Source organism: Macrosteles quadrilineatus, unplaced genomic scaffold (assembly GCF_028750875.1).
Source record: "Macrosteles quadrilineatus isolate MER2022 unplaced genomic scaffold, UCM_ALF_1.0 Scaffold_9__3_contigs__length_116548681, whole genome shotgun sequence".
Taxonomy (NCBI): Eukaryota; Metazoa; Arthropoda; class Insecta; order Hemiptera; family Cicadellidae; genus Macrosteles; species Macrosteles quadrilineatus.
This window is the reverse complement of record NW_026542602.1, coordinates 22,446,792-22,474,526: the sequence shown is the minus strand read 5'-3', so window position 1 is coordinate 22,474,526 and position 27,735 is coordinate 22,446,792. Positions and strand designations below refer to the sequence as shown.

At 34.8% G+C, this 27,735-nt stretch overlaps 1 protein-coding gene across 5 annotated transcripts; it reads right to left on the bottom strand.

Moving 5' to 3' along the window:
* Positions 1-28: 28 nt before the first annotated feature.
* On the bottom strand, positions 29-26,840 carry LOC129002658 (mortality factor 4-like protein 1). 5 transcript variants are annotated; one of them, XM_054430634.1, is made up of 13 exons: positions 26,430-26,736; positions 25,030-25,140; positions 23,551-23,671; positions 23,336-23,431; positions 21,727-21,967; positions 20,975-21,076; positions 20,228-20,319; positions 19,754-19,856; positions 19,344-19,413; positions 9,393-9,477; positions 8,363-8,443; positions 4,047-4,149; positions 583-684 (listed from the first exon to the last, which is right to left on the bottom strand). In XM_054430634.1, exons 2-12 carry the CDS (start codon positions 25,115-25,117, stop codon positions 4,053-4,055), a joined length of 1,176 nt encoding a protein of 391 aa, XP_054286609.1. In that variant the 5' UTR covers positions 25,118-25,140; positions 26,430-26,736; the 3' UTR covers positions 583-684; positions 4,047-4,052. The 5 variants fall into 5 exon arrangements, 4 of the variants coding, with proteins under 4 accessions (XP_054286607.1, XP_054286606.1, XP_054286609.1 ...); XR_008491592.1 differs by lacking the exon at positions 583-684 and adding an exon at positions 3,198-3,356 and having other exon boundaries at positions 3,460-4,149; XM_054430632.1 differs by lacking the exons at positions 4,047-4,149; positions 26,430-26,736 and adding an exon at positions 26,795-26,840 and having other exon boundaries at positions 29-684.
* Between the last annotated feature and the right edge of the window lie 895 nt (positions 26,841-27,735).

Genomic DNA, 27,735 nt, shown 5'->3' with positions numbered 1-27,735 from the left:
TATGTGGCATTAAACAATACACAGTTAATTCTATTGTTTGCTTTGTATAAGTATTATAATAAAAGACAGTAATCTCTGAGGATATGTCCATCTGTTTACAAACCGCTGTAACTTAAGGCACAGTTTTCATTACAAAATTCATATAATTATTACAACATAGTTTATAATTTTAAAGAACAATTAATTTTGTTTCCAATTTATCAGCATTGTTACTTGAACCTTAACATAGTGAACCAAAGAACAACTAGGAGTGTTTACATACACTCAATTATCATAAAAAAAAAACACTATTACTATCAAAATAATTATTAGTTCATGATCAGTTATCAAATAAAAATGATTCCTACAAGTCTCCATATTACTCAACTGGCATTGCCACTGTAACATAACTGTCATAGCAAACTTCACTGATACAATCAAAGTGAATCAGCACAAAGATTCAAACAGGTTTCCATGATATTGGCATCACAACTTGATCAAATGCTTGTCACTACAAACTTTGCCACAATTAAAGCGAATCACTCAGTCACCATTTCCATATCCATTAATACTTATGAGAAAACACAGCGTATTTCATATCACAATTACAGGCCCATTGAACTGAATTCGACATACATCTTATACCATTTTGCTTTATCGTCTAAATTCTCAATTATCTGTTCAAATTTTCTTTTAAACAGGATACTGAAACAAAGAAAAAATAATTGAAATATTTTTGTCCAAAATGCAAATAAAAGACAGTTAAAAAGTTAAAATAAACAATTTTAATTAAAATAATTTACAACAACAGTATTAGAAATACTTTGTTGATAACTTCTTGGAAGTGAATAGTTTTATAATATGTACATGAATAATAAAAAAAAGCAATGCATGCATAAGCCCCTAGTGCAAGTGCAAATTTCTATGTACAAAACTTATTCCTATGTTCTCATTCATCCAATACACAAATGTTGTGCTTTTAGCTAGCTAAGATAATACAGCATACTTCTCAGTTTAATATTATGTAATTTTAGTGCACTATTTTCAAACTTAGTAATTAAGTTTAAAATCTTCAGTCATTAGTCATAGGGTTTATTGACATAAAGTGTGTAATGCATGTTTGCTAGTGACTCAAGTAAAATAATGTGGCAGCATCAAATTCTTTTAGGTCATTTAGTTTTTAATAACAACCAACTAAGGCTAATAAAGAAACTTATTTTAAAACCAAATAAAAAATTATTCAGTGCACTTTAGTGTTATGGAGTACACTTTGAATGGATTTGAAAATTGATAGAATTGTGTTCTTATAAATCGAGAGTCAAGCAACAGAGATTACACACTTAACTCGTCAAAATACCAAAGACTGTTTGTAAATAGGGCTGAGCCACTTCATCTCATACAGTTGTAACTGGTTGCAACTCTTTCTGAATTGCTAATTTAGCATTAATAAAATAAAAATTAAAATGTATCTTTTTTAATTTGAGCAATGTTCCAGTAGATGGTTTGACATACAAAACAGCCATTTAAAATTAACAACTAGTAGTATTTCCATGCAAATAAATACATACAACTATAATAAGTTTTTGGCTCAAATGCGAACCAATTTAAATTCTAAGACTCAAACAACAGAAGATTTTATATAAATAAAATAAATGGTGCAGTCCTTACTCTCTGCTCTGCAAGGTCCAGCCTATTTTACCCTTCAGAATAAACACACAGTTTGACAAAAAACACAAACTATCCCTCAGATATAAAAAAAAGCACTCAATAAGAGTTTTGAAGAAAACTCAACAAAGGAGGTGTAAACTCAAAGACAGCGTGGGATAGCAGACATCTTATAATAATTCAATTCAAACAATACAAGCATAAGCGACAACTAGCATCGCCTTTTGACTTGTTGTAAACATTAAGTAATAGTGTAGCAAGGTTAGTAAAAGCACACAAAACATATAGAAACTTTGGAGAAAAGAAGTTTTGATCAGCACAAGAAGAGTGGTGAATTTTGGCACAGTCTAGACATCACAGTTGATTCGAAATATATTTGTTAGTATGATTAACTACTTGTGTTTGTCCAGCCTCTGCTTATTTTTGATTGGAAGGCGACACCATACTGTCTATGTTTTTTTAACTTAACAGCTAATGACCAAAGATTGACCGAGAACATACTTTTATAAAAATGTAATGCTAAGATCAATTGTATTTGCAATAATGTAATTATTTGATAATATAAATATCAATAATAGTTTATGTACCTATTTAACTTGAGTATTGTACCTAATGAAAATTTAACTTCAACATGACATAGTGTCATAGGAGTGAGCTAGTGTAGTGGGTGGGGGTGTAGGGGTTCTGGGTTCAAATCCCACCAATCACCATTATATTTTATTTAAGAGATATTGCCACGACCCTCTATGACTATGCCTAACCTTAAGGAAAAAGAAAATGGTTCTGGGTAGATCCTAGGTTAACAGTATGTTAAGATGGGGCAAATAATTTGCATGTTTAAGCTGAATATAAGAGCAAAAAAAATCAAACTTTTATATTGTTAGCGTCAAAAATGGTAAAACCCAGTTTTTACCCAATAAAACCCTATTCCCATAGTACGATCATGATGGTTCGCAAACTTGTTCGAAAAAACATAGGTTTACATGTTTGTACAGAATTTCATCAAAATCGGATGATTTTAACTCGACTTATTGTGCTAACAGACGCATATACTATATATTATACTTTAATAGCTTATTCTCTATATGAGAAATTTGATAACAATCAAAATGTTACTGGTTTTAACCTGAGATAAGTAAAAAAAAAAGAACTGGACCAAGCTGTACTAGATCATTGGGGCTTTTAACACATGGTCCTTTCTCAATAGCCGGTCTTAGTCAGTAACAAAGCTTACATAAGGCATCTCATTGCTTTCTTCACTCATCCTTTCTTCATTTTGTGTTAAAATATGGCCAGTTGCATCTCCATCTTAGTTGGCAATATTATGATACAAAAAATTTTTCCTATATATGTAAAATCCAATGTATGTTTGTTTGTCCTTTATGGACTCCTAAACCGCTCGACAAATTGTAACAACACTTTCAGGCATTATTAAGCATTATTCAAGGATGGTATTTGTGTGAAGTTTGGTGCAGACCTGTCAAAAGGGCTCCGCCCCAGTGGCTCTGGATTTTCCCATGTTAAACCTATGAGTACTCCTATTTAAATGGAATTAACAGCTGGTTAAACTAAACAATTAGATTCTGTGATGTTCAAAACCATTAAAAAGTTAGTAGGTTTACTAACAGAGTGCAGCACTATTATTTTTTTAATTCATGACAACATCTAATTTGCAACCAAAAGGTGAGTGAGCGTAGCGAACAAACTTCAACCTGGAGGCGAGTTAGCGTAGCGAATGAGCTAACCTGAAGGCAAGTGAGTGCAGCAAACGAGCTCCAACCTAAAGGTGAGTGAGCATAGCGAACGAACTTCAACCAGGACGTGATTGAGCCATGCGAACGAGCTCATCTTGAAAATGAACGAGTATTTGACATAAAACCACATTAGGACAGGGCGACGTCTGTTGGGCCAGCTAGTTTTCAATAAAAGTCCACTTTTAACAAGGATTTGCATGTTTTTCTACTTTTTATAATAGTGCAGAGGAAGAAGACAAATATTTTCTTCTTTGCCTTTTTTGGATAAATAATAAATATGGACACTTCATTTTGTAATACACATGCAATAAAAGACATAAAACTCAAACACCTAAAAATATCACAATGATAAAGAATATAATAAGTATAGAAATACAGTAAGTCTAAAAATAACTGCAAAACAACTTGTAGAAAAATATGGATAAAATATCTTACTCCAAAGTGTTTCTCATTCATAAAAACTGCAGGCCAACAAAGGCCATCTTTGGTAAACATTTTTTTCTCAAAGTCTTGATAACACAAACACTGATAGCAATTTTTAAGATGGATTTGAGTTTTTTTTAAAGACATGCAAGACACACACACAGTGGAAGAGTTTGAAGTATAGAGCTGTAAAGTCAGACCAACAGAATACTTGAATAAACTCACCCTCATCTAACAGGCCATTGTACCTTCTGGACTGTCGTAGGGAAGTTGTTGGGAGATCTCCTGCTTAGACTTAGAAGTGAAATAGAGCCAACAAGTGTTTGGGCTGAAAATCAGGGTTTTTTTAGAGCATGTGAGTCTACACTTAATGCAATCGAAGAAAGTGGTCCTTGGTGGATCGTGCTGCAAACAGCATAATGTGGACCAGATTATTCCGGCAATACACCTTGAACATTTGTAATACTTTCAACAGTGCTTCCTGGCAGAAGATTCTTGTCTTACTTAAAAGCCACGGGAGTTCAATAATACCTATGTAGGAAGATCCAGCAGTACTTCAGTGATAGGGAGGTACTGATGGAGACAGAACAAGGAGGCTCTCTGGAGCTGGAAGTGACTGGTGTGCCACAGGTCTAAACACTTGAGGACAACTCTGTGCAACCTGATATGGGATTGGGTGGTGACTTACATTACCATGTGGTGTTAGTGTATAGCAAATACTGAACAGTTACTGATGATCATGAGCTAATCAGTCCATCACTGAGGTGGTTGCGTGGTTACAACTCGAGGGGATTGAGATTGCACCAGAGAAGGAAGAAGCAGTTAGTAATGGCGGGTCATAAGTATCCAGGTAAAAAGGTTTATAATATTCCCTGCCAAGAAGTTAAAAACCTAGGGGTGTGGACCACAGAAGATCCTTTCAAATTAATGTGGAGGAAGTTGCACAAAGAAAAGCCATATAGGATGGGAGTCTCAGTCGACTATTGAGCAATGTTCAAGGACCAAGACCAGGTAAACGAAAATTGCTGGCATGAGTAGTGAAGTCATCTATACAGTGCCAGTTTGGATAAATGCCCTCAAATCCGATAAGGCCTGATAAATCCAGGAGCAAATGCAAAAGAAGATGGCATTTTAAGCGTACATTGGATACTAACGAGGCTGCATTCGTAATTGCAGGTGTCCCACCTGATTGTCTGGATGGATCTTTAGGCCCAAAAGGGACTGCAGCAGCAAGAAGGAATGGAAAAGGCACAGGCAAGGGACACAATACATTAAAGATGGCAAAAAGATGGTCCAACACCTAAAAGACGGCTTGGACCAAAGTCCTTGTCCCGGATTGGAGGGACTAGGTGAAAATGACACTTGTTATCAAGAGTGACTTGTTATTGAGGTTCCACTGTATATGCTTTGAGTGCCAAAAATAAGGAAACCCAATTTTTACACTACAAAACCCTGTTTCCATTGTCAGATCATGCTGGTTCGCCAAATTGTTTGAATAAATGTAGGTTTACACATTTATACCATATTTTATCAAAATCATATGATTTTTACTTGAGTTATCGTGCTAACAAACATCTACATACACAGTATAAATAAAATCACCGTTTTGTCTGTAAATTGAGTGGACTCACGAAGTTTAAGGTTTTTTTTGTGTGTTTTATATCCTAAGAAAGACGGAACAAGTCTATCTAAATTTCTGTCTGTATGTTATTGTATCTGTGACGCCAAAATTCCAATTTCTACGGCCTACTCCGAGCAAACTAGAGTACCGGTACTCCTCAAGATTCAAATAGTTTAGTGGTGTTCACTGAACTGGCCAAAGTATCTTTACTCTTTAGCTATTAAAATATGGATATACTACTTTTGAAATAATTTAGCAAACATTCAAATACCCAACATTGTTAATTTTTTTCATGTTTTCTTACAATGTTTACTACCTATGTTTTGTAACCCAATTTGTACCCTATAAACTATAAAGCTTTGTTCTCATAGTCTGAGCATGCTGGTTCGCCAACTTGTTTGAATATACGTAGGTACTAGGGATGGTCAAGTCTCGAAATTTCGGGAAATTTTCAATCTCGTTACACGAGACGAGATTACTTTTTGGCCAAGATTTTTATCGAGACGAGAATAAAAAAAAAAAAAAAAAATTAAAAACGCCTGCAGAAAGTCAATGCAATACCCGCAATACAGGAGCGTGTTGTAGTTGCGTTTCCTTTTCGAAGGCGTTCTTATTTAATTAATTCTTTTAATGTAAATATTACTTTAATTCTTTTAATGTAAATATTACTTTCATTATTTTAATAATATTACTTTAATAACATTTGAGAAGTTTTGTTAAGTGTAAGCAGTGTGAGGAATGTTTTATTACTATAAAAAAAGTCAAAACAAGTAACTATATTATAAAAATTAATATTGCTTTTATTTTATGATTTATTTTATTTTAGGATAAGTTGAACTCTATCCTAACTGATATCACCATGTTTCCTAATCGTAGGCATTTTTAATAAGTTAGGCGTGATTAATAAAAAAATGTTATGCTGATGTTATTTAATGAAAGATTGTAAATATTCTTGCCTATTATCATTATTTTAGTATTTAACACGTTGACTGCGCGCGCCGACTTTACAGGCGCTCCCCAGTGGCGGGCGAAGCCCCGGCGCGCAACCGAATCAGCGAACTCAATTGGCATTCAAATATTTCAGTCTGACGAATCACAAAAGAGCAGTGGTGACTGTGCTGCGTTACCCCGAGAGTGGATGTAGTTCACTGAAACACCCAAAGGTAGCAGCACTGCACGGATCCATATCCAGTGTCTTTGTAATGTGGGTTGAAGAGAAAAAATCCCTGAAACCGGGACAAAAGCATTGCCAGACAGGATTTTACGGGAAATTTTAGTACCAACCTACACCAAAGTAAAGCTCGCATTCTAAGCTGGCAGGCTGGCAACGATTATAACGTCTCCGTCTGAGGCTAAGCTCACACTGACTCAATATATTTCTGTTGGTCTGGTGCCGACTTTAGTCGGCGCGCGCCACCTGGGAGCGCTGGCGACGCCGACTAAAGTCGGCACGCACAGTCAACGTGTTAAACAGTCATCTAACAATGTTACAAAATCAGGTAAAAATTTCGAACGTGCATTTCCCGTTGTGTATGAGAAGAGAAATCTCGTCTCGAAATGTTATGAGAAATAAAAAATCTCGTCTCGTCTCGTCTCGAACTAAAAATCCAATCTCGTCCATCCCTAGTAGGTACCAAATTTCATCAAATCGGATCATTTTAACTCGAGTTATTGTGCTAACGTACACGACTGCCTATATTTTATATATGAATTTAAATGGATGGTATTTTTAATTTTTGTCATCTGAGGACATCAGAACAAAAAAAGTAAATTAGTCCAGAATTTCTCCCCATGAGACCTACGGTAATAGCTTATTTCCCATTTGTGAAATTCGCTGATTACAATAACCTTAAATAAGCATAAGCCTACAACAACTCTTCCACATACCAAATATGAAATTATTTTAAAAGCTCTGCATGATGTCTGTAACGAAATCAGGCATTTATATGTTTGAAGTGTAACTTAAAAACTTGAAAAATTGTTCCCATTTCACGATCTTGCTGGTTCGCACTCATGAAAATTAATCCAGTCCAACAAATTCATGCCTAGTTTCATCAAAATCAGACCACAATTGCTTGAGTTGTATCACATTTACGATCACATATGGGTGAAATAAGCTAATCTAATTAAATCAACGAATAATCTTAGGAGCTCAGAGTTTATAATAAGAAGATATTCTTCCATTGAAAATATAAAAAAAATAAAGTTGGACTGATGCAGCCTATAATTTTATTTTCAAAACTTTCATTTATTGGACCAGCCAAAATAAATAAAAATATAGTTGTTTAAACATAACTTGTTTTTTTATCTGAAGATAAATTTGTCACTATAGAAATATGTTTTAAGCTGTGCTTATTCTTAGTTTGTTTATTGATTGGTCCAGCCAACTTAAACAATAATAGCCCAACAAAAGCTGTTTCAAAGCTTTTGGGCCCTTTTCGGGATTAAGGTGACCTTCATATCATGTGGTGGGCCATTGAACCCTTTTACCTTGCCTAGAGTATCCTAATAGACCTTAAAAGAAACTCTTTACATTTGCCCCCATCAGATACAAAAGTATGCACACAGTGTTTTCTATTGGTCATTGCCTTTGCTTCTGTTCCACTTCACATTAACTATCTGGGTTTACAAGCAACAGTGTTCAACACAATAAAAATCACTACAGTTTCAAAGTTCCACTTTGAGGCTAATTTTGTAATTTTTTCCCAATTTAGAATTAGATAAAGTAGATTGCTGCAAACCCATTTACTATGTGTAAGAGCAGAACAGAGCCTTCTAAAACAGAATGACTCGATGAAGTGAGGAGAAGCCACTGAATGTCTTTCTCAGTCTAGACATTTGCTAGTCTAGTCTGTACAGAGGTCAATCCGATGGCTTCAGATCACTTTAGGTAAGGATAAGAACAATGTGGTTTCATTACACCATCTTCCTTTGGTAATCGCAAGTGGAGACTCCGTAGTCCTGCAGGCTGAACAACGTCGCCGCATTCTTGTGCAGGAATCTGTAAACAAACACACAACTAATCATGTTTTTAGGAAAAAGCATTTAGCTTGGAATAAAAAGTGATATAGGATGGAGAGGACACAGCTAACTCACCAGAAGAGTCACAGCACAGATAAAAAAATTCAGTAGGTAATTTATTAATTGTGTATATGATTTATTTGTGCTTTGACTCATCTGCAAACTTTCTTAAAGAGAGCTAGCTTAGCTGTGTTCTCTCATCCTAAATAGTTTTTTAATCACAACCATTAATTTGAGTTAACAAATATTAAGGAAAAGACCATTTTGTCCTGGTATTATGGGGGGTAAAGATTAAATGAAACTGGAGTTTCATTCAACATGTACGCTGACACGATGATTTTATGCCATTGTGGGCACCGACTTGTCGTTGGCAGCAACAATCCCACTGTTTTGTTACAGGTGTCATTGCGTTGTTAGTTCTTGAGATGTAAAAATATGGCCAATAACAAGAAGATGGTGTCATTATGCTGGAAACCATTATGCTCAATCCTTGTTTTTGGAAAAAATTGTGTGGGAACAAAAATAAAGTTAAAAAATGTTATTATTGAGTCAATTCTAATACATTAATCTGGACTCTGCATTTTAAGTGTGTGTCAAAAGGCAATAAATATAACAAATACAGCCTTCTGTTGTAGTAAGAATGGATTCTGTTGTGTCTGTGTGTCGGAACCTTGTGCATGCTGTTGCTGTGTTGCCCAGTGTGAAAACTTAAATCAAGCCTAGTGCCTCTAAGTGACAATCAAATGCATTTGACACAACAGTGATCCACACCCCATGAGGTGCTAATAATCATGGAGGAATTAAAGAAACCAGTAATTCCTGTGTACCTCAAAAAATGTATTTGGGATTCAGTATGGGTAAGATACTAGTTGGGTCAGGAAAATAGATAAAGATGACATGTTTGATGATATTCTTTCATCGTAACTTACTTTAAGAAGTCATGGATGTGCACCAGTAGTAGTTGGATGCTCTTCTCGTCCAATGCTGTGTAAGCAAGAACTCCACCGAGCTTCACTATAAAAAAATATTTATACTTCTACAGGGGGACAATGGATGGTATTATGCAAAAAGGAGTCAACCCACAAAACTTAAATATTAACATAACCAACCTAGGCTATAAATTATTTTCTTCTCTGTATTTTGCAAAAACCACTCAAGCCCTATCTAATTCCAAAGACATATAATATTAAAAGTTGTAACCCACACCCATTGAATTGCCACATTAAAAAGCAAAAAGCATTCAACTGACACTATTGTTAGCATTCAAACTACAATTAGGTCTATTTTGCAATAAACACTCAATCAGTAGTTCCAAGACAAGCCATTCTCATTTTAAAGCTTTTAGTGTCAACGTTAGTGTTGTTGTTGTCATAAATCGTGCGTTTCCTGGTGAAGCCTGGGTGGTTAGAGTGGCTCTGGACTGGTTTTGTAGGGGTGGGGGTACGCCGAAAATCAGTCAGCGCTCTCACCCTGTCCTAGCAACATCGCGGATACAATTTTTTTCAAAAACATTCAGGATGCCAGTTCAATTATCTTAAAACTTAATTTGTTTATTTTTAAGTTTACAGTGGTGTGATAATACATTTTTTTTATGTTCAAGCCATTCTTTTGTATATTAATAATACATTATTTGTAGGCCTACTTGTTTTTGCCCACGAAAAATCTTTGTCTCATTAAAGAGTAATTTTTGAAGTATTGAGAAGTATTGACAATAGCATATAGTCCACTGTCAAATGTACACCTGTGTGCTCCTTGATGAGGCAGGTGTGGAAGTAGACTTAATCTCTTCGTTTGACCCTTGAGAAATACAATTTTGATGGTGGCACTCTTGAAAATGGGGCGTTTGAACGCTGTGGGTAAAAACAAAATGGCCGCAATTTAAAATGTTTAAAGTTAAATTCCATGAAAACCAGCTATTAAAACATAACTTTGCAACACATTATTAAAAGTCCTTTTTATTACAAATCAAATGACACTTTTATTTGCGAAAAACGGAAAAAAGTTTTGTAACTTTTATTATTAATAGTAATTATATCAAAATGGCAGTCATTTTAAAATCTCAAAGTTAAATTCCATAGAAACTAGTGACAAAAACATTATAAAAGTTATGTAGTTACATAACTTTTTAATTTATTATCCGATTTTTTCAAATAAAGTGTCATTCGATTTGTAATAAAAAGGACTTTTCATATTGTGTTTCAAAGTTTTGTTTTAATTGCTGGTTTTCATGGAATTTGACTTAAACAAAATATTAATGGCCGCCATTTTGAAATTCGATGAGCCTGATCAAAGATTTTTTTGCATTATGTTTATAGTTGTAGATTTAAAGCTTATAGGTACCAAGATTCATAAAAATATCTCCAAGGCCTTTTGAGTTATGAATTATTTTCAAAAAATACAAAATGGCGGATTACGGCTAAACTAAGCCAAAATAAAAAAAAAATAATAAAACATATTCGACTTATTTTTGCACATAGAATATGAATCTGCATAGCCCGCTACGTTTTACTGAATCAACCTTTATTACTTCTGAAATATTTAACTGTCCTGGGACATTACATCCACCCTGATTAATTTTATTTATGAAAAATATAAAATGATGTTTATGAAAGAATGGTTGATCCTACATAAGACACTGTATCAATCTTTTTTGTGCAGATTTAAAATACCTACATTTTGGTATCAACAATTTTTTCATAAGTCTAACGGTTACTGATATACGGTAAGTAAAAAAACAAGTTTGCTATGGTGGCCATTTTGTTTTTTACCCACAGCGTCCAAACGCACCACTTTCAAGAGTGCCACCATCGAAATTGTATTTCTCCAAGGTCAAACAAAGAGATTAAGACTACTCCAATACCTGCTTCATTAAGGAGCACACGGGAGCCTGTATATGTACATTTGACAGGGGACTAATACTCTAAATTTTAATATAGAGAATTTTATAAAATATGCCATCCTCCGTTCATAAACATTTTCATATTCCTCTTAATAAGGTAAAAAATTAGATATTAGTCATTTATGTTATGGAACACTTAATTAGCCTTCATTAATATGATCACACAACTTGTGTGAGCAGCCTGAACCGCCTCCGCACCGCAGTCCAAACTCCGAGAAATGTCTTTAGTCAGACTAGTTGCAGAATATGACGACAACTTCAACTTCCCCTCTCACGCTCGGCTCCCCACTTGCCACCAAAGTCCCTCACACCCAGGCTTCACGAAGAAACGCACAAACTCTAGTCGTCTTATTAATATTATGATAAAAGTTGAATTGAGATTACAATTTCTACCTTCTAATACTATATAAGGTAAGCTACAATTATCCTTATATATAATACTTATATATAATCCTTATATATAATTGACGAAACACTACTCCTCTGTTAATAATGGACAGATTTTTACAAACGATGTGTCAAAATTAAGTATTTTTTTCTGTTGATGCCCCCTTTCACCAATTCCTGTAATTAAAGTCCTCGGGCTTTGCCACACAAGGCCATACAAATCCCAATGTATTTCTTATGAAGAAAAGATTTTGTTTACTTAAACATACAAATAATTTGTAGACATATTAATTTGCAAACTAAAAATCTGTTCATAGTAAACACATGATATAGACAAGAGCATTTGTTTTCAAAGTGAGTTTGTTTTCAGTTTCAATAACTGGAGTGGAGTGATTGATTACATTATCTTTGAGTTGACTGTTTTAAGTCATTGGAAATTAACAAATTATGACTGTAATTCGTTTTGAAATAACACCTGTAATACTTTGCAATTGCTTGAATTTGAGCAACAGGTGCACTAGTGTTTTTATAATATGTTAAGCTATTTTAAACAATATACAACATAACCTAAAAAGTCTGTTTCAAGAAGCACTTGCTTAACCTTTTCCTTCATAGTCAATAAATTAATATTTCGGTGATCCTAAGTCTTACCGTGCCACCTACGGTAATAGCTACTTCCCTATAGGGAAATTTGCTAAAAAAACCATCCTTAGCCTAAACTTCTTACTGGGATAGCTTACTACAAACGGCAAATTAACTTTCACAATTAAGGCACCCATGTTGGTAGGGGTGGTGTGACAACAGGACTGAATTTGACCTGGTCCGTTCTGGGTCCGCAGGCGCAGCCATGCGGATAATTTCAGGGGTGCGACATTAGGACTGAGGGAGATCTCCCTCACCGCGTCGGTTTCTTCCCGTTCTCCCTACCCTCACAGACACAGGCAAGAGAACTAATCACCTAATGGAGTCGTTTACTAGGTCGCTGAGAACACATCACCTCATGGAATCGTTCACCTAATTGCCGAGTCGTGTTTTTGAGAGTACTTGACTGTGCGGCATATTTTTTCCAGATCAAGACTAAAATGTTTAAATGGTCAAAATAATATCACCCTTACAGTTGTTGGATCCATTAAATAATGACTGAAATATAGACCCTATTATCTAGTAAGTTACATAATGTGTAGTGAATGGAAATACAAGGAGTAAATTAAAAAGGCTATTTAGTTGTAACTGCAGCGGGGGTATTTTGTATGTAGGCCTAATATGAATTTAGGCTTTTCATATTATAGTAAATTTATGAAAAATTAATGTTTGTCAAGGGCTAATGTTTGTATATATATAATGTATAATGTATTATGTATAATGTATGTTAATGTTTGTATATAGGTTTAAATATAGTTAAAGATATGAAAGTAAAACCTAAAATTATACTAAAGCAATTATTAGGTTGTAAGTTAATTTTGTAATATTAAATTGTACTATCGTATTGATATTAGGATTAAGGCTGTTGTTGACGTTTAGTCATATTAACTGGGTTAATTTATTTAAATAATGCCAACATGTGGAATTGTTAGTTTGTGAAACGCATCTCACGAACTCCCTGGATTGCGGCAAATGCAGCTCATAGAATTAACATTTGAGTTCATTGGGTTTGTTGTGGACGGACACTGATCTGTTTTTTTTTCTGTGAACATATTTCAGAAAGTTCATTGGCATTGCTGTTGTTTTGGAAAATTATTTCTCAGTAATCCCATTAAATATGACTAGTAGCTGGAAGGTCCAGATAACAGAACATTGTGAACTATGAACAGAGGAAAGGGAATGTGTGACCCTTCCTGGAATTCCTAGCACGACGCAGATGTTCCTTTGTTAACCATGTGTCAGGTGAACGGGAAGTTGATAAATAATAGAAAATCTCAATAATTAACTGTACCAAATGTTGTCGTGGTGAAGTGTTGTTTAAGAAGTAAAATATTTCTTTACTGTCACTAATATATTTTAATCTTCCAGCAGTGCTTACTAAACAGAGGATACTGTCCATCACATTGCTAGAGCTTATGTAACACAATATTTATACTACTTGAAGTTACATGCTACATCAGTGACACACTTTTGATTGTCATTTATATATTTAGATAGAAAGATACGTTTATGATATTATACATTCCGAACAAATATTCAAGATATTGTAATTTTAAATTTAATGTAGTTTCTTGTTTCAACGCGTGGTCCGATATATTTCCTAATAACATTAATTTGAATTAGTACCTAGGTTTGCTGCTACAGGGAAGATATTGAGGTGTATTTTTTTTTTAATGTTGATGACTTGGTATCGTTTTCGTTCGGTAATCGTTTTCAATTTCGATAACTGGAGTGGAGTGATTGATTTCATCATTTTTAAGATGACTCTTTCAGTCATCGGAAATTATTACTGCTATTCGTGTTGAAATAATGTCTGAAATACTTTGCAATTGCTCGAATACGAGCAACAGAAGCACTAGTTTAAAATAATAGTTGTTAGCGCTGTAACGCGCACCGGGTAACTGCTAGTAATGCAGAAATATTTAAACAGAAACTGTATCGATCATAAACATAAATAAATTTGATTTTATTAAAAGTGTTGGATTCTTATTTTTACTAGACTAAACTTGATCGTGCCATTCGTGCCATAATTTTATACGTTGCGGCTAATTTAGTGGTTGACTAGCTGTGTGCCCGTTCTACGCACGGGGACCTTAAAGTAGTCAGTTGAAACCTTCTTATATTAAGAAAAGCAGTTGGTTTGCATATTTGCAGATATGCTGGCAAAACTATTTTATACAAACCTTGTCAAATACAGTATCTGACAGTTCAAGCCAAAATAAATGCATCGCAATTAAATGTCACCCGGATCGTGTTGGTCCATATGTTAAATCCAATGATTAAACTAAAAAATGCTTTATAGATCCATGAGGCATAGCCCTAAGGTAGGCCTATAATTGAAAGTTACTTTCCACAATGGTTAAACGTATTTAAAGTACTACACGTAAAGGCGAAAACAATTCATGATGGTTTGCTATACAAATGTTTTACTCAAATGGGTTACCATTTTCTTAGCATACAACGGGTAAGTTAATATTTTGGAATCCAGGCAGAAAAAGCAAAACTTATACACTTAAGACATCAATTAAATTGAATACGGCTCTAATAAATAAGGTGCAACACCAACGATAACTAATTTGTAAATTACAGTGATGTGTTGGTACGTAAAAATGATTCTTGCAGCTATACCAACTGTTCTAAGGAAAAGAACCAGTACCAAAAACCAACGTTTACAGTTAAGAACTATAGTACATCCGACCAATTAAATGCATTAATCTAGCCCCGAGGTTATTGATCTCTTGGTTTTGGATTTTCTCGTAAAAAGTGATAACTCTTAATGTAAACTTATCGGTGTCAGTTTGAAAAAAAAAAAACAACCTTATCCAAACAACTTCTTGTTATTTCATAGATTACGTATTCTCTTAACAATGATTAGTATATATATTAACATTAGAAGGAAATGTGACAAAAATCACACAATGTTGGGTTTTTGAACATTGGTAATTTTATTTCTTAAGTAGGTAGGCCATGTATTCTATGGAAAAGTACCGGTATCTAGGATCGTCGTTGAAAAGGTTGTTATGAATAAATAGGTAGGCGTACGTACCAAAAAGATGGGCTATTGGCCTATTGGCTGTATGGTCCAGCGATTGCACCACACGGTGAATAGAAACAGAAAGTGACACATTGGAAAAGCGAGTTTACCATCATCCGTAAACCTCTGTTACAATCACCCACTGCAGTTGTATTTTTTTTACTTTACACTTTACACAATCGCCATTGAAGCGCCGTCAATGAGTGGAAACCTTGTTTGTAAGCTATTGACGACGATCATTAAGTGTCCCAGCCATATACAACACTGATTCAAGGTATTTTTTCTGGTTATCAAAACTCAAGAACAATTTTATACACAAAGAATTTCTGGGTCCTGACCTGGATGATGCCTAGTTATTTAATTTCATTTACGGTTACACTATGATATTGCACTTGCGATTAATTAAATCCGTTTTGTAAGAAAAACGTTTTCAATCTCACTTGGTTGGTTGGGATTTGCTTTCGAAACGTGATTCGAAATGGTTGCGGTATTTGTAAACAACATTTGTAAACATATCAGTGACAGCTAGAAAAAATAATCTTGATCCGGACAGCTGTTCGTTACTTCATAGACGATTATGTAATAAAAATTGAATGAAAATTTGACAAAAATCGCACAAAACTGCATTTTTGAACGTCCGTAATTTTATTTATAAAGTAGTGAGGCCATATTTTAATCACTAAAGACACTCTCGACAATCCAGTGAATACATTAAAATGACTTGGATCTTGATAGGTACTCTCGTTTTCACGGAGAAGATTGGGTAAAATGCCATCTTGAGTGTTACAGAAAGACAGAAAGACAGACAGACAGACAGACAGAAATAGAGATTAGACTCGTTTCTGCTTCTTTAATGTATAAAACGTAAAAAAAGGTTAAAATATATAATTCTGAGCAATGTACAGACAAAACTCTAATTTTATTTATATAGATATAGCTAAACAGCTGCTTCAATCAAATCACTGGCAATATTTTAATACTGAGCTGCTTACAGTTGACTTTTGTTTCCCAAATCATTAGAGACCGTGTTAATGTTATTTTTCTATAATCAATTAGGTGAGTGAATTTGAGGGCCTTGAATTTTGGAACGGACAAAGTGACACTTACTTGCTATAAGATTTTACAATTTCAACCAGCTCTTTTTAAGTTATTTTTCGAAAAAATATTTACACTAATGATAATTTTAGAGTTATTAACAACAAGTATATGTTTAATCTACCAAAAGGTGGCAAAAATTACAATTGTTCTTTTCTCTCCGTGTAAAATATACCTAACTAGGTGAAACCCGTCGAAATCGACGGTTGCTTTAAAGGCTTACGACAATTCTTCTAACCGCGACAAAAAGAGTGAAATTATAAAAAAGTTGAGCATTTAGCATTGTTTAATGAGTAATAAATAAGTGTAGAAACAATAATGACTATTGCGTTACAAAATATGGTTGATCATTAAATGAATTAATGAATAACATATTAACTATACCTTCCGTCGCATATGAGTTATTGTTCCTATGTTAACTGGTTTAAATTTTTTTGACAGTATCTTATTATATGGGGCATTTATAACAATCAATGTTTTTTATACACGACCTTAAAGTTAAGTTTTAGGATTTGTTTTACCTAACAATTGACTTCCAACACTTTATTTTAGTAAATACACTTATTAGTACGCGTATTTTTTAAACATAAAATCATAAAGGTCTCCATGTAATATTTCAATGAGTTCATCGTCATCATTTTTACACCATCCTAGGTAGCCTAAATACGTGTTCACAGTCTGAGTTAACAAAACGGACTGTTATCAAGTCAAGTGGTACAGTTGAATTTCGTATCTAAATAAAATGGGTGATCCACAACCATTTTGCGGCATTTTAAAGGAACCAAAATTGTCTCTTCTGAATCTTGATCTCGTTGCGAGGCACTGGAATAGCGGCTAAATTATATTAATAAAGACGAGTGCTGACAAATTACACGGAGTAAATAATTCCGTGAACGATTCCATGAGCCGATCCGTTCACTATCCCACTAGTTCACTATGTGTCCGGGGGTAGGGTGTTGGGAATTAGGCAGGGAGAACGGGGAGATTCCATTCAGTCCTAATGTCGCACCCTCGCATTATGCCGCACGACTGCCCCAGAGGGCTCAGGCTGGCCCAGGTCAAATTCAGTCCTGTTGTCGCTTTACCGTTGGTAGTTCAGGAAAAGGAATTTTTAATGATTGGATGGAGCATAAAGCTGGAAGAGGTACTCAAGAGGTTGGATCTTGCTTACACAAATTTATAACTGAAAACCTCAAGGAACCCGTTAAGCACTTGATAATGTGGTCTGACTCATGCAGAGGGCAGAACTGTAGTATAAAACTAGTCTTAATGATGATTCACATCCTGCAAAACCATCCTACCCTGGAATCTATTACACTCCGGTACCTACTTTCAGGTCACAGTTTTCTGCCTAATGACTCGGAGTTTGATGTCGAAAGAGCATTGAAAATACAACAGCGACTGTACACTGACTCAGAGAACACTACAGCCATGCAAGAATGTAGGCAGAAAAATAAGTTTCAAGTAAGCAAAATGAATTCAGATGTCATGTTTTCAGTTAACAGGGGAAAGTTTGTTGGCTGGCAACTCATATACTCTGTGATACACGATCACTCCTCATTTGTCTATAGCAATAAACAAAATTAATGACTTTTAAAACAAACTCTTTTTATGCACAGGAAAAAATCCCGTCCCACAAATCAGGAAGGAATAAAAATCCCGTCCCGTTCCGAACTAAAAATTCAATCCTGTCCATTCCTAAAAAATATACAGTGTGTAAATTAAGTCTGGCACACATTTTTTATCTTTTTTCTATAGTAGATAGAAGAAATCAATTTGCGGGACTGATTAATAACAAATGTTAGGCACTTTTTACAAATTTTGAAAATAAAAATTCTTTCATTAAGGGCAAGGGGTAACTAAAAATTTTTAAATGACAACCCCCATCTTAAAGGTCATTGAAAGACAAATCCAAAGATGTGTCTGTAAAAATTATTTTTGCACCCTATCCAAGATGGCGGTTTAAAATGTACTTAGGGTTGAACGGGTAAATTAGGTATGGCACACATTTCTTATCTTCTTTACTCTTTGTGGAAAGAAGGAATTAATTTGCGGGACTGAGTAAGAACAAATGTTTGGCACTTTTTCATAATTTTGAAAAAAATTCCCCTTAAGGGTAAGGTGGGGGTGGGGGGTAACTAAAAATTTTCAAATGACAACCACAATCTTGTGACCCCTCATTTTAAAGGTATTTGAAAGACAAATTTAACTATGTGTCTGAAAAGGTTTTTTTTGCATCCTGTCTAATATGGCGGCTTAAAATGTACTTAGGGTTGAACGGGTGAATTAAGTCTGAAACACATTAAAATTTTTTCAGACACATCGTTAAATTTGTCTTCCAAATACCTTTTAAATGAGGGGTCACAAGATGGGGGTTGTCATTTGAAAATCTTTAGTTACCCCCCACCTCCACCTTACCCTATGGGGGAATTTTTTCAAAATTATGCCAAAAAGTGCGAAACATTTGTTCTTACTCAGTCCTGCAAATTAATTCCTTCTAATCTACAAAGAGTAAAAAAGATAAGAAATGTGTGCCAGACTTAATTTACACACTGTAGCCTATATTAACAATGAGAAAATATGCAATAGGTAATTTCTTGGGACACCCGATCTTTAGAGTGAAATATCTCAAAACTCATCTCGTGTGGGTTGACTCCTTTTTGCATAACACCATCTAGCATTAACTACCATACACAGGCTTGAACAAGGATTTGTTAAACTCCACATGTTCTAAAATATGTCAAACCACAAAAAGTGTAAGCCTACATTACTTTTTCACTTTTTGCAACTAACTTTTGACAATGTAGTATAGCTTAAACTTACCGAATAGCCTAAGCAGATGGACAGCGCCATATATTTTGCTCATGGGTGTGTCAGGATTGGCTGCTAGAATCTGCAAACACAATGATGAAATTAAAAACACTAAAACCTGAATAACTAATTCAGCAAACAAAACTAAAGGATAATACTATATGCAGTGTTTGTATCATTGCATTAAAAAATGTGATCTAACATTTGATAAGAAGGCACATCCTATTGTGAATCACAATTTAACTGAACCATCATCCCATGAGTTTGAATTATGTTCGAACTATAAATAACAAAAAACCCTTTTATTATACATTAAGCAAACTTCAAACTGTCCAATTAAGAGGATGTTGAAATGAGATTGCAACTAATTAGTAGTAAATTCAAACAAACTGATCGTTTAAATATACTTAAACTAGGCCTACCTTGGCATATTGCATTCTCTCAAACTTGTAAAGTAGTTTAGTGCCGAGCATAACATTGAAGTATTCTCTGATACCATTAACTACCTCCAATATAGCTGTTTCCCTAAAAATGAACAAGAACATTTCAAGACTAAAATAAAAATACACATTCTTTGTCTATATAAAATCTAATTTTTTAATGAAATAATTATTAACCATCTTTTGTTAAGTATTGTCTCCCTTGTCTGTGTCTTTTCTATTCCTTCTTGCTGATGCAGTTCTCTTGGGCCTATACACTAGAGGTGGAACATTTGTAACTTCGCATGCAGCCTTGGCAGTATCCACTGCACTCAAACGCTGTGTTCTTTTGCATTCACTCCAGGAGAACATTATCTGGCCTCTGCTGATGCCCGATTTGAGAGCTCTTATCCTACCCCTAAATGACCATTTAAAACTTTAGAATGGTGTCCTCAACCACACCAAATAAATACTTACTTGTTTGGGGTTGTGCTCTTACTGGAGATTTTTGTGTTGTAGTAGTCATCCAAAATTTGATCAACGGTCACTGCTGCTGGTAAATTTAACAGCTGAAAACCAAATAAGTTTGACAAAAATTATTAAATTAACTTGGGATGGATAATACTTTGTTTATCCAGTTTGAGCAATGAAAGAAAAGCATTTTATCTGATAGTAAAATTAAGTTGAGCCTACATTGATTTACTAAATTATTCAAGATATTAAATTAGAAAATTAATTGTTAATACTCGGTCAGTTCCACAATTTTAAGGCCTAACATATTGTTTGTTTCAGTTAAATAGACCTACAGCTTAAGTCGGTGTTTAAAGTCAACCACACCCTTATAAACGTCAAACGAGTCTGTACATGTTCAAATCTGGAAGCACAAAGAGAGATATAACACAATTTTAAAATACAAGAAAGGCCGGTGCCATTTGGTAAAGGTCTAGTTGCTTTAATGAAAAGAAATACAAGACTTGACACTGTCTGTGGTCGTTGGAATGTTTAGAAAATACAAGTAGTAAAATAAAAATAACATCAGATTATTAGATAATAGATAGTAAACAAAAGATGGGGAAAAGGCAACAAAAAGACTTCTTTCATAAATTTAGCCTAGTTAAGAAAACCATCTGTCAAATTTGGGTTAAAGGGAGGTCCAAGCCTATTTGATTTGAAAATAAATTATTTAATTAATTTTGATAGGCTACATATAAAAAATGAACTTACTTTGCGTTGTGTTGAAATCAGCTCCCAATCATCGACCAACCATGGTTTTAACTCATCAGGTATTTTAACCTTAATTTCCACTTTCGATAGAAACTGTTCTTCCTGTTTGAAAAACTAGATTAATAAATTGATAACAACTAATAATCCCTTAAATTTACTATAGAGGTCATAATACAAACTATATACTACGCTTTGAAAATTCAGTTTCTACCCAGTTTCATTCATGTTCTTAAATGTAACCAAAACCTTTTAGTGTCATATGGAATCGGAGTCAAATCAAGTATCAAACAATAAATCAGAGGTAAATGTAACTTAATCAAACTTCTTCGTTGGAAACTCAGTACAATTTTGTAGCCTATTTAACAATTTAATTTTATAAGACACTGTTTGCATTAATTGAAGAGTCTCACAGGTTACCCAACAGTTTCCCAAAACACACACACTGTTTATTACACTCAACAATAATAATCATTTAAAACTATGCATGGATCTAATATTGTTCTGTATGAAATATAAACTAAAGACACTCGATAATCTGGGAAATTCCAGATACAACAGTGCCTGATATCCAACAATGCTGAATAGTAACACACTGTTTAAAAATAGCCGTTATTGCACAGATAGCAGAAATACCATAAAATAAAGAGTAATAGGGCTATTTTCGCTGACAGCTGATTACAAAAAGCCACCTCTAGACCAAAGTACTTATGTGAGGTTGATTTCAAATAGCCTAACAACTTGTAGCGTGTTACCGTTTCCACAGCAGGATCCGTCCGCGCCTTCTTCTTCTTAGGCACATCACTTGCAGAGTCCTGAGAGGAGGACTGAGTCGCCGTGGCCGCAGCTGTTGTTGCCGCTATGGCTGCCTTCTTCTCCTTCTCACCAACAGTGACTTTCTCTTTGTCATTGACAGGTGTCGATGATCTGCTGTCTGGGCCCCCCACACTTTCTGGCCCGCCAATGCTCTTATTCTTTTTGGGCTTTTTGTTTTTCCTGTGGTAATAAAAAACAAGACAACGTGACACCAAATAAGTTAAGTCAAGCGACATTTTGTATTTACTAGGCTTGAAAAGCTTAACTGTGATGTATCAAAATGGAAACAATGTCTATTGATGAATTTTATTCACTAGCGCTGTTTAGTTAAAAATGCAAATTATTTAGGATTTAACTGTTACCATAGACAAATAGAATAAATATAGACTGTCAGAGGAAGGTTCCCAACAGTGCCAATAGAGCGTCCTTAGTGTTTGTCGATTCGCTGTTGACTCACCGTCTGCTACCAGCACGAAATGCACTTTTCAATATGGGTAAAGTACAAAATTCTGAAGTCCTGTAGTTTTAATAAAAAAGCCCATTTTTTAAATCCCGGAAATTTTTTAAATATGGAAAAATAATAATAATATTAAAAAATCCTACCCGCGGATTCCAGGGAATTCTCCAAAAGTTGGCAACCCTGGCTCCAACTACCAATTTGTTTTGTCATGGCTAGGTACGCTTTCTAGCGCTTGGTGCTGCAGCAGTGTTAACCGAAACTACAAAACTCCTAGCGGTAGCGGTGGACCCCAGAATATATGCTAACCGCAGCACTGCTTTTGGTCTATATTTATTTAATTCTTTTGTCTAGATGCTGTTACCTTCATAAGTTATTTAAAAAAATAAAAATAATGACAATTTAGTTTTGCAAATTGTTTATCAACCTTAAGATTTGTTTAAATAACAAACTTTATTAATTTGACTTTATTAGGCTACCTATTTAAAATACAAAATGCTCTAGGCTATTCCATAGTCCAGTATTAAATGTTTTTAAAACCATGCCTATAAAAAAATAACTCCATGATGTAATGGTCTCTGAATCAAACTAATAGTTTTTCATTTTCTGGTTACTGTCATAATGATCCTAGGTAATAGTCCTAGGTAACGACGACTAGGCGTAGACAGCTATTTCGTGCTGTCAAAAATAGAGCTCTTTTCCAGGTTTGAATACTTTGCTAATGATACCTCATGGTTTAGTTCTTCAGGAGATCCAAATTCGAGATTGGAGCAAGACATTTGAACCTGAAGATTTGCTCTATTTTCGACAGCACGAAACAGCTGTAGTCGTCATTATAAACTATTACCGGTAAGGATTTTGACAATGACCAGGTAATTTAAACCTCTATTACTTAGTTCAATGTAACAAAATATGGAAACAAAAGATTAGAAGATTTATAAAAAATGTTAGAGCTTTAAGTGTTCCAAAGGAGTTCACTGTAACAGGACAATCGGCTCCACCACAATTAACTACAATTTTTTCTGAATGTATTTCAAGCAGCTTGTATATTTGTATAGGCTTTTACAGTTTGATCCCAAATTTTTACTTACGGTTCATTCTTTTGAGCTTTATGAAGGTCTCTTTGTTTTTGAAGATTGGCCTCGTTGAATTTCAATACCCGACTTTCAGGCACCCATTCGTCCCAACTGTAAAATACACATTTTAAATTAATAATGTGACTAGCACATACACAATAGCAAGTAGTCCATAGCGGCATATCTAAATTAACTGCTATAGAACATAAATAATTGATATGACCTCTCACCTTTTATTCCATCCCGAGTAATGTATGTGATACTCAGAGACCTTCTCCTTCTCATTGTATCTTGTCTGCATGCACTTAGCGATGTAAATTAGAGGACCATGAAAACAGAGGACCTTTTCACCTGCAAACAAGTAAACAAAATAATACGTTTTGGATTTGGACTCAATCGTGTTGGTATTGATTATTATTTTGTTAAGTTAAATAATATTAGAAATCACAGTTATAGAAGAAAGTATAAAGTATTGGAGAAGGTAGAGGGATTACAGATAAAAAGAGATAAGTTACAAAAATAGTTTTACATTGAAAGATAAAAGAGTACAAAACCACGGATAATCATAGTGTATTTTCACCCTGCTGTGAGATTGTGTTGATGAAGACCTCGTCAGGAACCCCAATGAATCGGGTAGCACCAGGACTTGGATAAACATTGGGTTGGGAAACAAAGAGCACTACAGTAACACATAATTCATTCCGGTATGTTTTTTTCGTGATGGCATTATCAAAGTTAATCTTGGTTTGTTGGCTACTCATCACATAATTAAAATTATAGGCTACCCTACACAATTTACTAAAAAAATGTGGAGGCATATTTCGAGCTTACATCAAAACCCATCTTCAGCCTCTGGTAAAATTTACCATCTTCAGCCTCTGATAAAATTTACCATCTTCAGCCTCTGATAAATTTTACCAGAGGCTGAAGATGGGTTTTGATGTAAGCTCGAAATATACCCTCCAAATTTTTTTAGTAAATTGTGTATAATTTTATTTATGTGATGAGTAGCCAACAAACCAAGATTAACAGTAACACAGAACAAACGAATCAGCCATTGGGTCAGTTAAACTGGGCCTAATTCATAATGATGAAAAAAATGTCACCACTCACAAGATCGAATCAAAGGTTTAAAATTAATTCACAGGGATTCGCTCGTAAACAATATATGTTTACTTAGGTTGCCAGAGGAAAAAAATAGTCAAAAGAAAAACTAAACTGCTACTGAGGCGTAAAAAAGGAAAAAATTCTTAACTCTCAACGGCAACTTGAAAAGCGAAACTGGACCTGCAGGATCCTGTGTCACAGTCGACAAACTGTGGCAGCCACGGGATGAATTGCAGCCAAAAAATATTACGAAACAAGCAAAAACTTTTAACATTCCAAAAGTGATTTAGAAATCAAACTTCAGTAAAACCTCGCTGACTCAACAGTCTGTGTAACTAGATACTTATTCAACAGTTGACAGGGGGTTGACAGGTCCTACTGGATCAATTTTCTCTCCTTTAAACAATCATTTTTACTATTGGATGGCAGAAAAAAGCTTGCCAGTCATAGCTTAAGTACCTGAATGTAAGATATTTGACATAGGCCTATTTAACTTTTAGGATGGCGCTAAGATTGCCAAAAGAATGTGAAGATTGTGCCACCAAGAATGTGTAATAAAAAAAAACTTAAGGCATAGCCAAGAGAACTTAGGCCTAACTTACCATCAGAAAATTTAAACTTCGGGGGGGACTTGAAGTCTTCCTTCGGCGCAACTTCCTTCGGAGAATCCTTCTTAGCTGTGGCTGCCATTGTGGGTCGCTCAGACCAAGAAACTGAAAACCATCCACAATTTGCAATAAGTTTTAGCCCGTTTTAAGTTGACTTGCAGTACATTAAGTTACGGTACTTAATAAGTTAGACCTATGCCTAGCCTACCTAACTTATATAGGCCTAACAAATTTAACACTTCATTAAAAATCTAACTTAGACAGACTATTTTCCCAGCATAATGTCATCAATTAACTTATTGAAGCAAGAACAATTCACTCAGTGGGAACTCTCCTTTTCCTGGTTTAACTTACATTAAGTTTACCCTACATAGGCCTAAGTACCGGTAACCTATAAGTTGGAAAACACAAATATAAAAAACTCTATAAGGGTCATTGGCTTGAGGGGTCTTTGTGCTTCGTAGGATAAGGACCTTCTTAAACCTGACCCTAGCTCCAAACTTGTTTATTCTGGCCTAATAGAACAACACATTTCGTAGGCCTATTCAATCATCTTGTGGGGAGCTGTTTAGGGCTACACCATCGGCCTAGGCCTAAAATTAGATGCATTCCATCAATCCAGTGTGCCAAATAGGCCTCTGAGGCCTAAATGATTTAATTCAATGGCTAAACGAAATGAGAATTTCAACCTATATGTCCACTGACTTAAATTAAGCCTTGATAAATTAAACAGTTTTAGCCAACACCCTAATTCTTTATGATTTACATTTGATTGGTGCCATCCCATTAAAATGTATTTTTTGGTCTTGTTGGTTAGGACTTTACTATCCTCGTCCACACAGAGATGATTGGTCTCGACTAGGGATGAGCATTGATAACTTAATCGATGTTTTCAAAACATAGGGCCTACGTTGTGTTTTATGTTACATCAGGTTACCGGTAGGCCCTAGGCCTAAGTTACTCATGTTTTTGTTAACTTACATCGATGTTTTCGTCAAACATCAATGTTAGAGGCCAATGTTTTCGGCCAAGTAGGCCTATTGAGATATCGATGTTTTTCAATACGGTACTGGAGATTTCAGAGAGCAGACAAAAAAATGAAAAAACATTGATGTTTTCGCAACGATCGATGGTTGACCTATCGATGCTCATCCCTAGTCTCGACAAAAGCTTCTGAACAGTTCAATAAGTAGGGACCATGTAGCATAGGCTAGTAGCCTAGGTCTATGGTCTCAACCATGTCTCAACCCAATCTGACTTTCTACACAGTAACTTAGCCTACTATTGTTGCTTACCTTGATTTATATTTAAAAATTGACGCAGTTTATCCAGCTATGCTGGTCAACAACGCAGCTTTGGTAATAAGGTAATACTAAACTTAGCCTAGTACTAACCTCTAAAACTTGTGTTATTGTTCGATCAACATCAACTTTTTCAGTCAACTTAAAACGTTGGCTTCTTGGTAGGCCTAAATTAAAAGTCCGAGATAGTCCTTGATGTGAACAATATACATGAGCCTAAACTGTCTACAGTCGCTTATTGTTTAGTACTACTGTATTATTAATTACTGATCCAGTAAAGCAGTTCCTGTAATACGCAAATTAAAAAACAAACAACAATCACCTAGAATTTATTAATAATATCTCAGAGTAATATTAATTAAAGTTATAGTTAATACATTAAATTATTCTAGGTACTGTGTAATAGTGATCTAAAACAGAGATGCAAATTAAATTGATACAAAACAAAACGCGGTTACCGTATTGTTGCACGCTTGCCGCTTGGTCGCAGTCAGTCGTATCGTATCGTCGTCAGACAACAAACAACACAAACACAAACATTCTGTCACTGTCACTCGTCACTGTGGAGTCGGAGTGGAGTGGAGAATGAGTTGAGCCAAATGAGAGTTGAGTGAACAGCGAATTGAGTAGTGAACTGAACTGAACTGAACCTGAATGTCAACGGGGCGGGCACCAAGGCCACACTAAAAAACGGCGGGCAGCACAATTTTTATTTCAGCTGCAGTTTTTTAATACGGACAAAATGAGAGTAAAATACCCCCGCCGCAGCAAACCTGCAGACTTAGCGAATTTCCATCTGCCTGATTGGATTTAAACTAAAATGTCTCCTTAAAAATATCACATTTATCCCTATTCAAACAGAATTAGTTTAATGAGTACTTAGGTTTACTGCAACAGGGAGGGTAAAAAAATTTTTTTTATGTAAAACATTAAAAGGTACTGTGGTTTAGTAAGAAATTAATGTATTTTCCAAATTTGATCAAAATGTGTTCATAAACAAGCAAACTACAACAGTTGACTTATTCTCCATAAGAATAACATGGGAATTTTAAAATTACAATTTTTTTGAATTTTCTCCGTAACAGTTAGGCGCATAATAACGCTTCAATATACTAAATTATTTGTTTTTTAAGCTCTACAAAATGGTTTAAAAATAAATTGTGAAATTTTGTGTTTTTAGGGTCAAAAATGGAAAAACCCTATTTTTACCCCATAAAACCCCCCATAAACCCCCGTTCCCATAGTCCGATCATGCTGGTTCGCGAATTCATTCAAGTTTATCCCGCCTTACACCTTCAAACCAAATTTTATCAAAATTGGACAAAAATTACTCAAGTTATCGTGCGGATGGACACACACATATATAATAAGTATGGTTGTGATTAGGGCTACTACTATA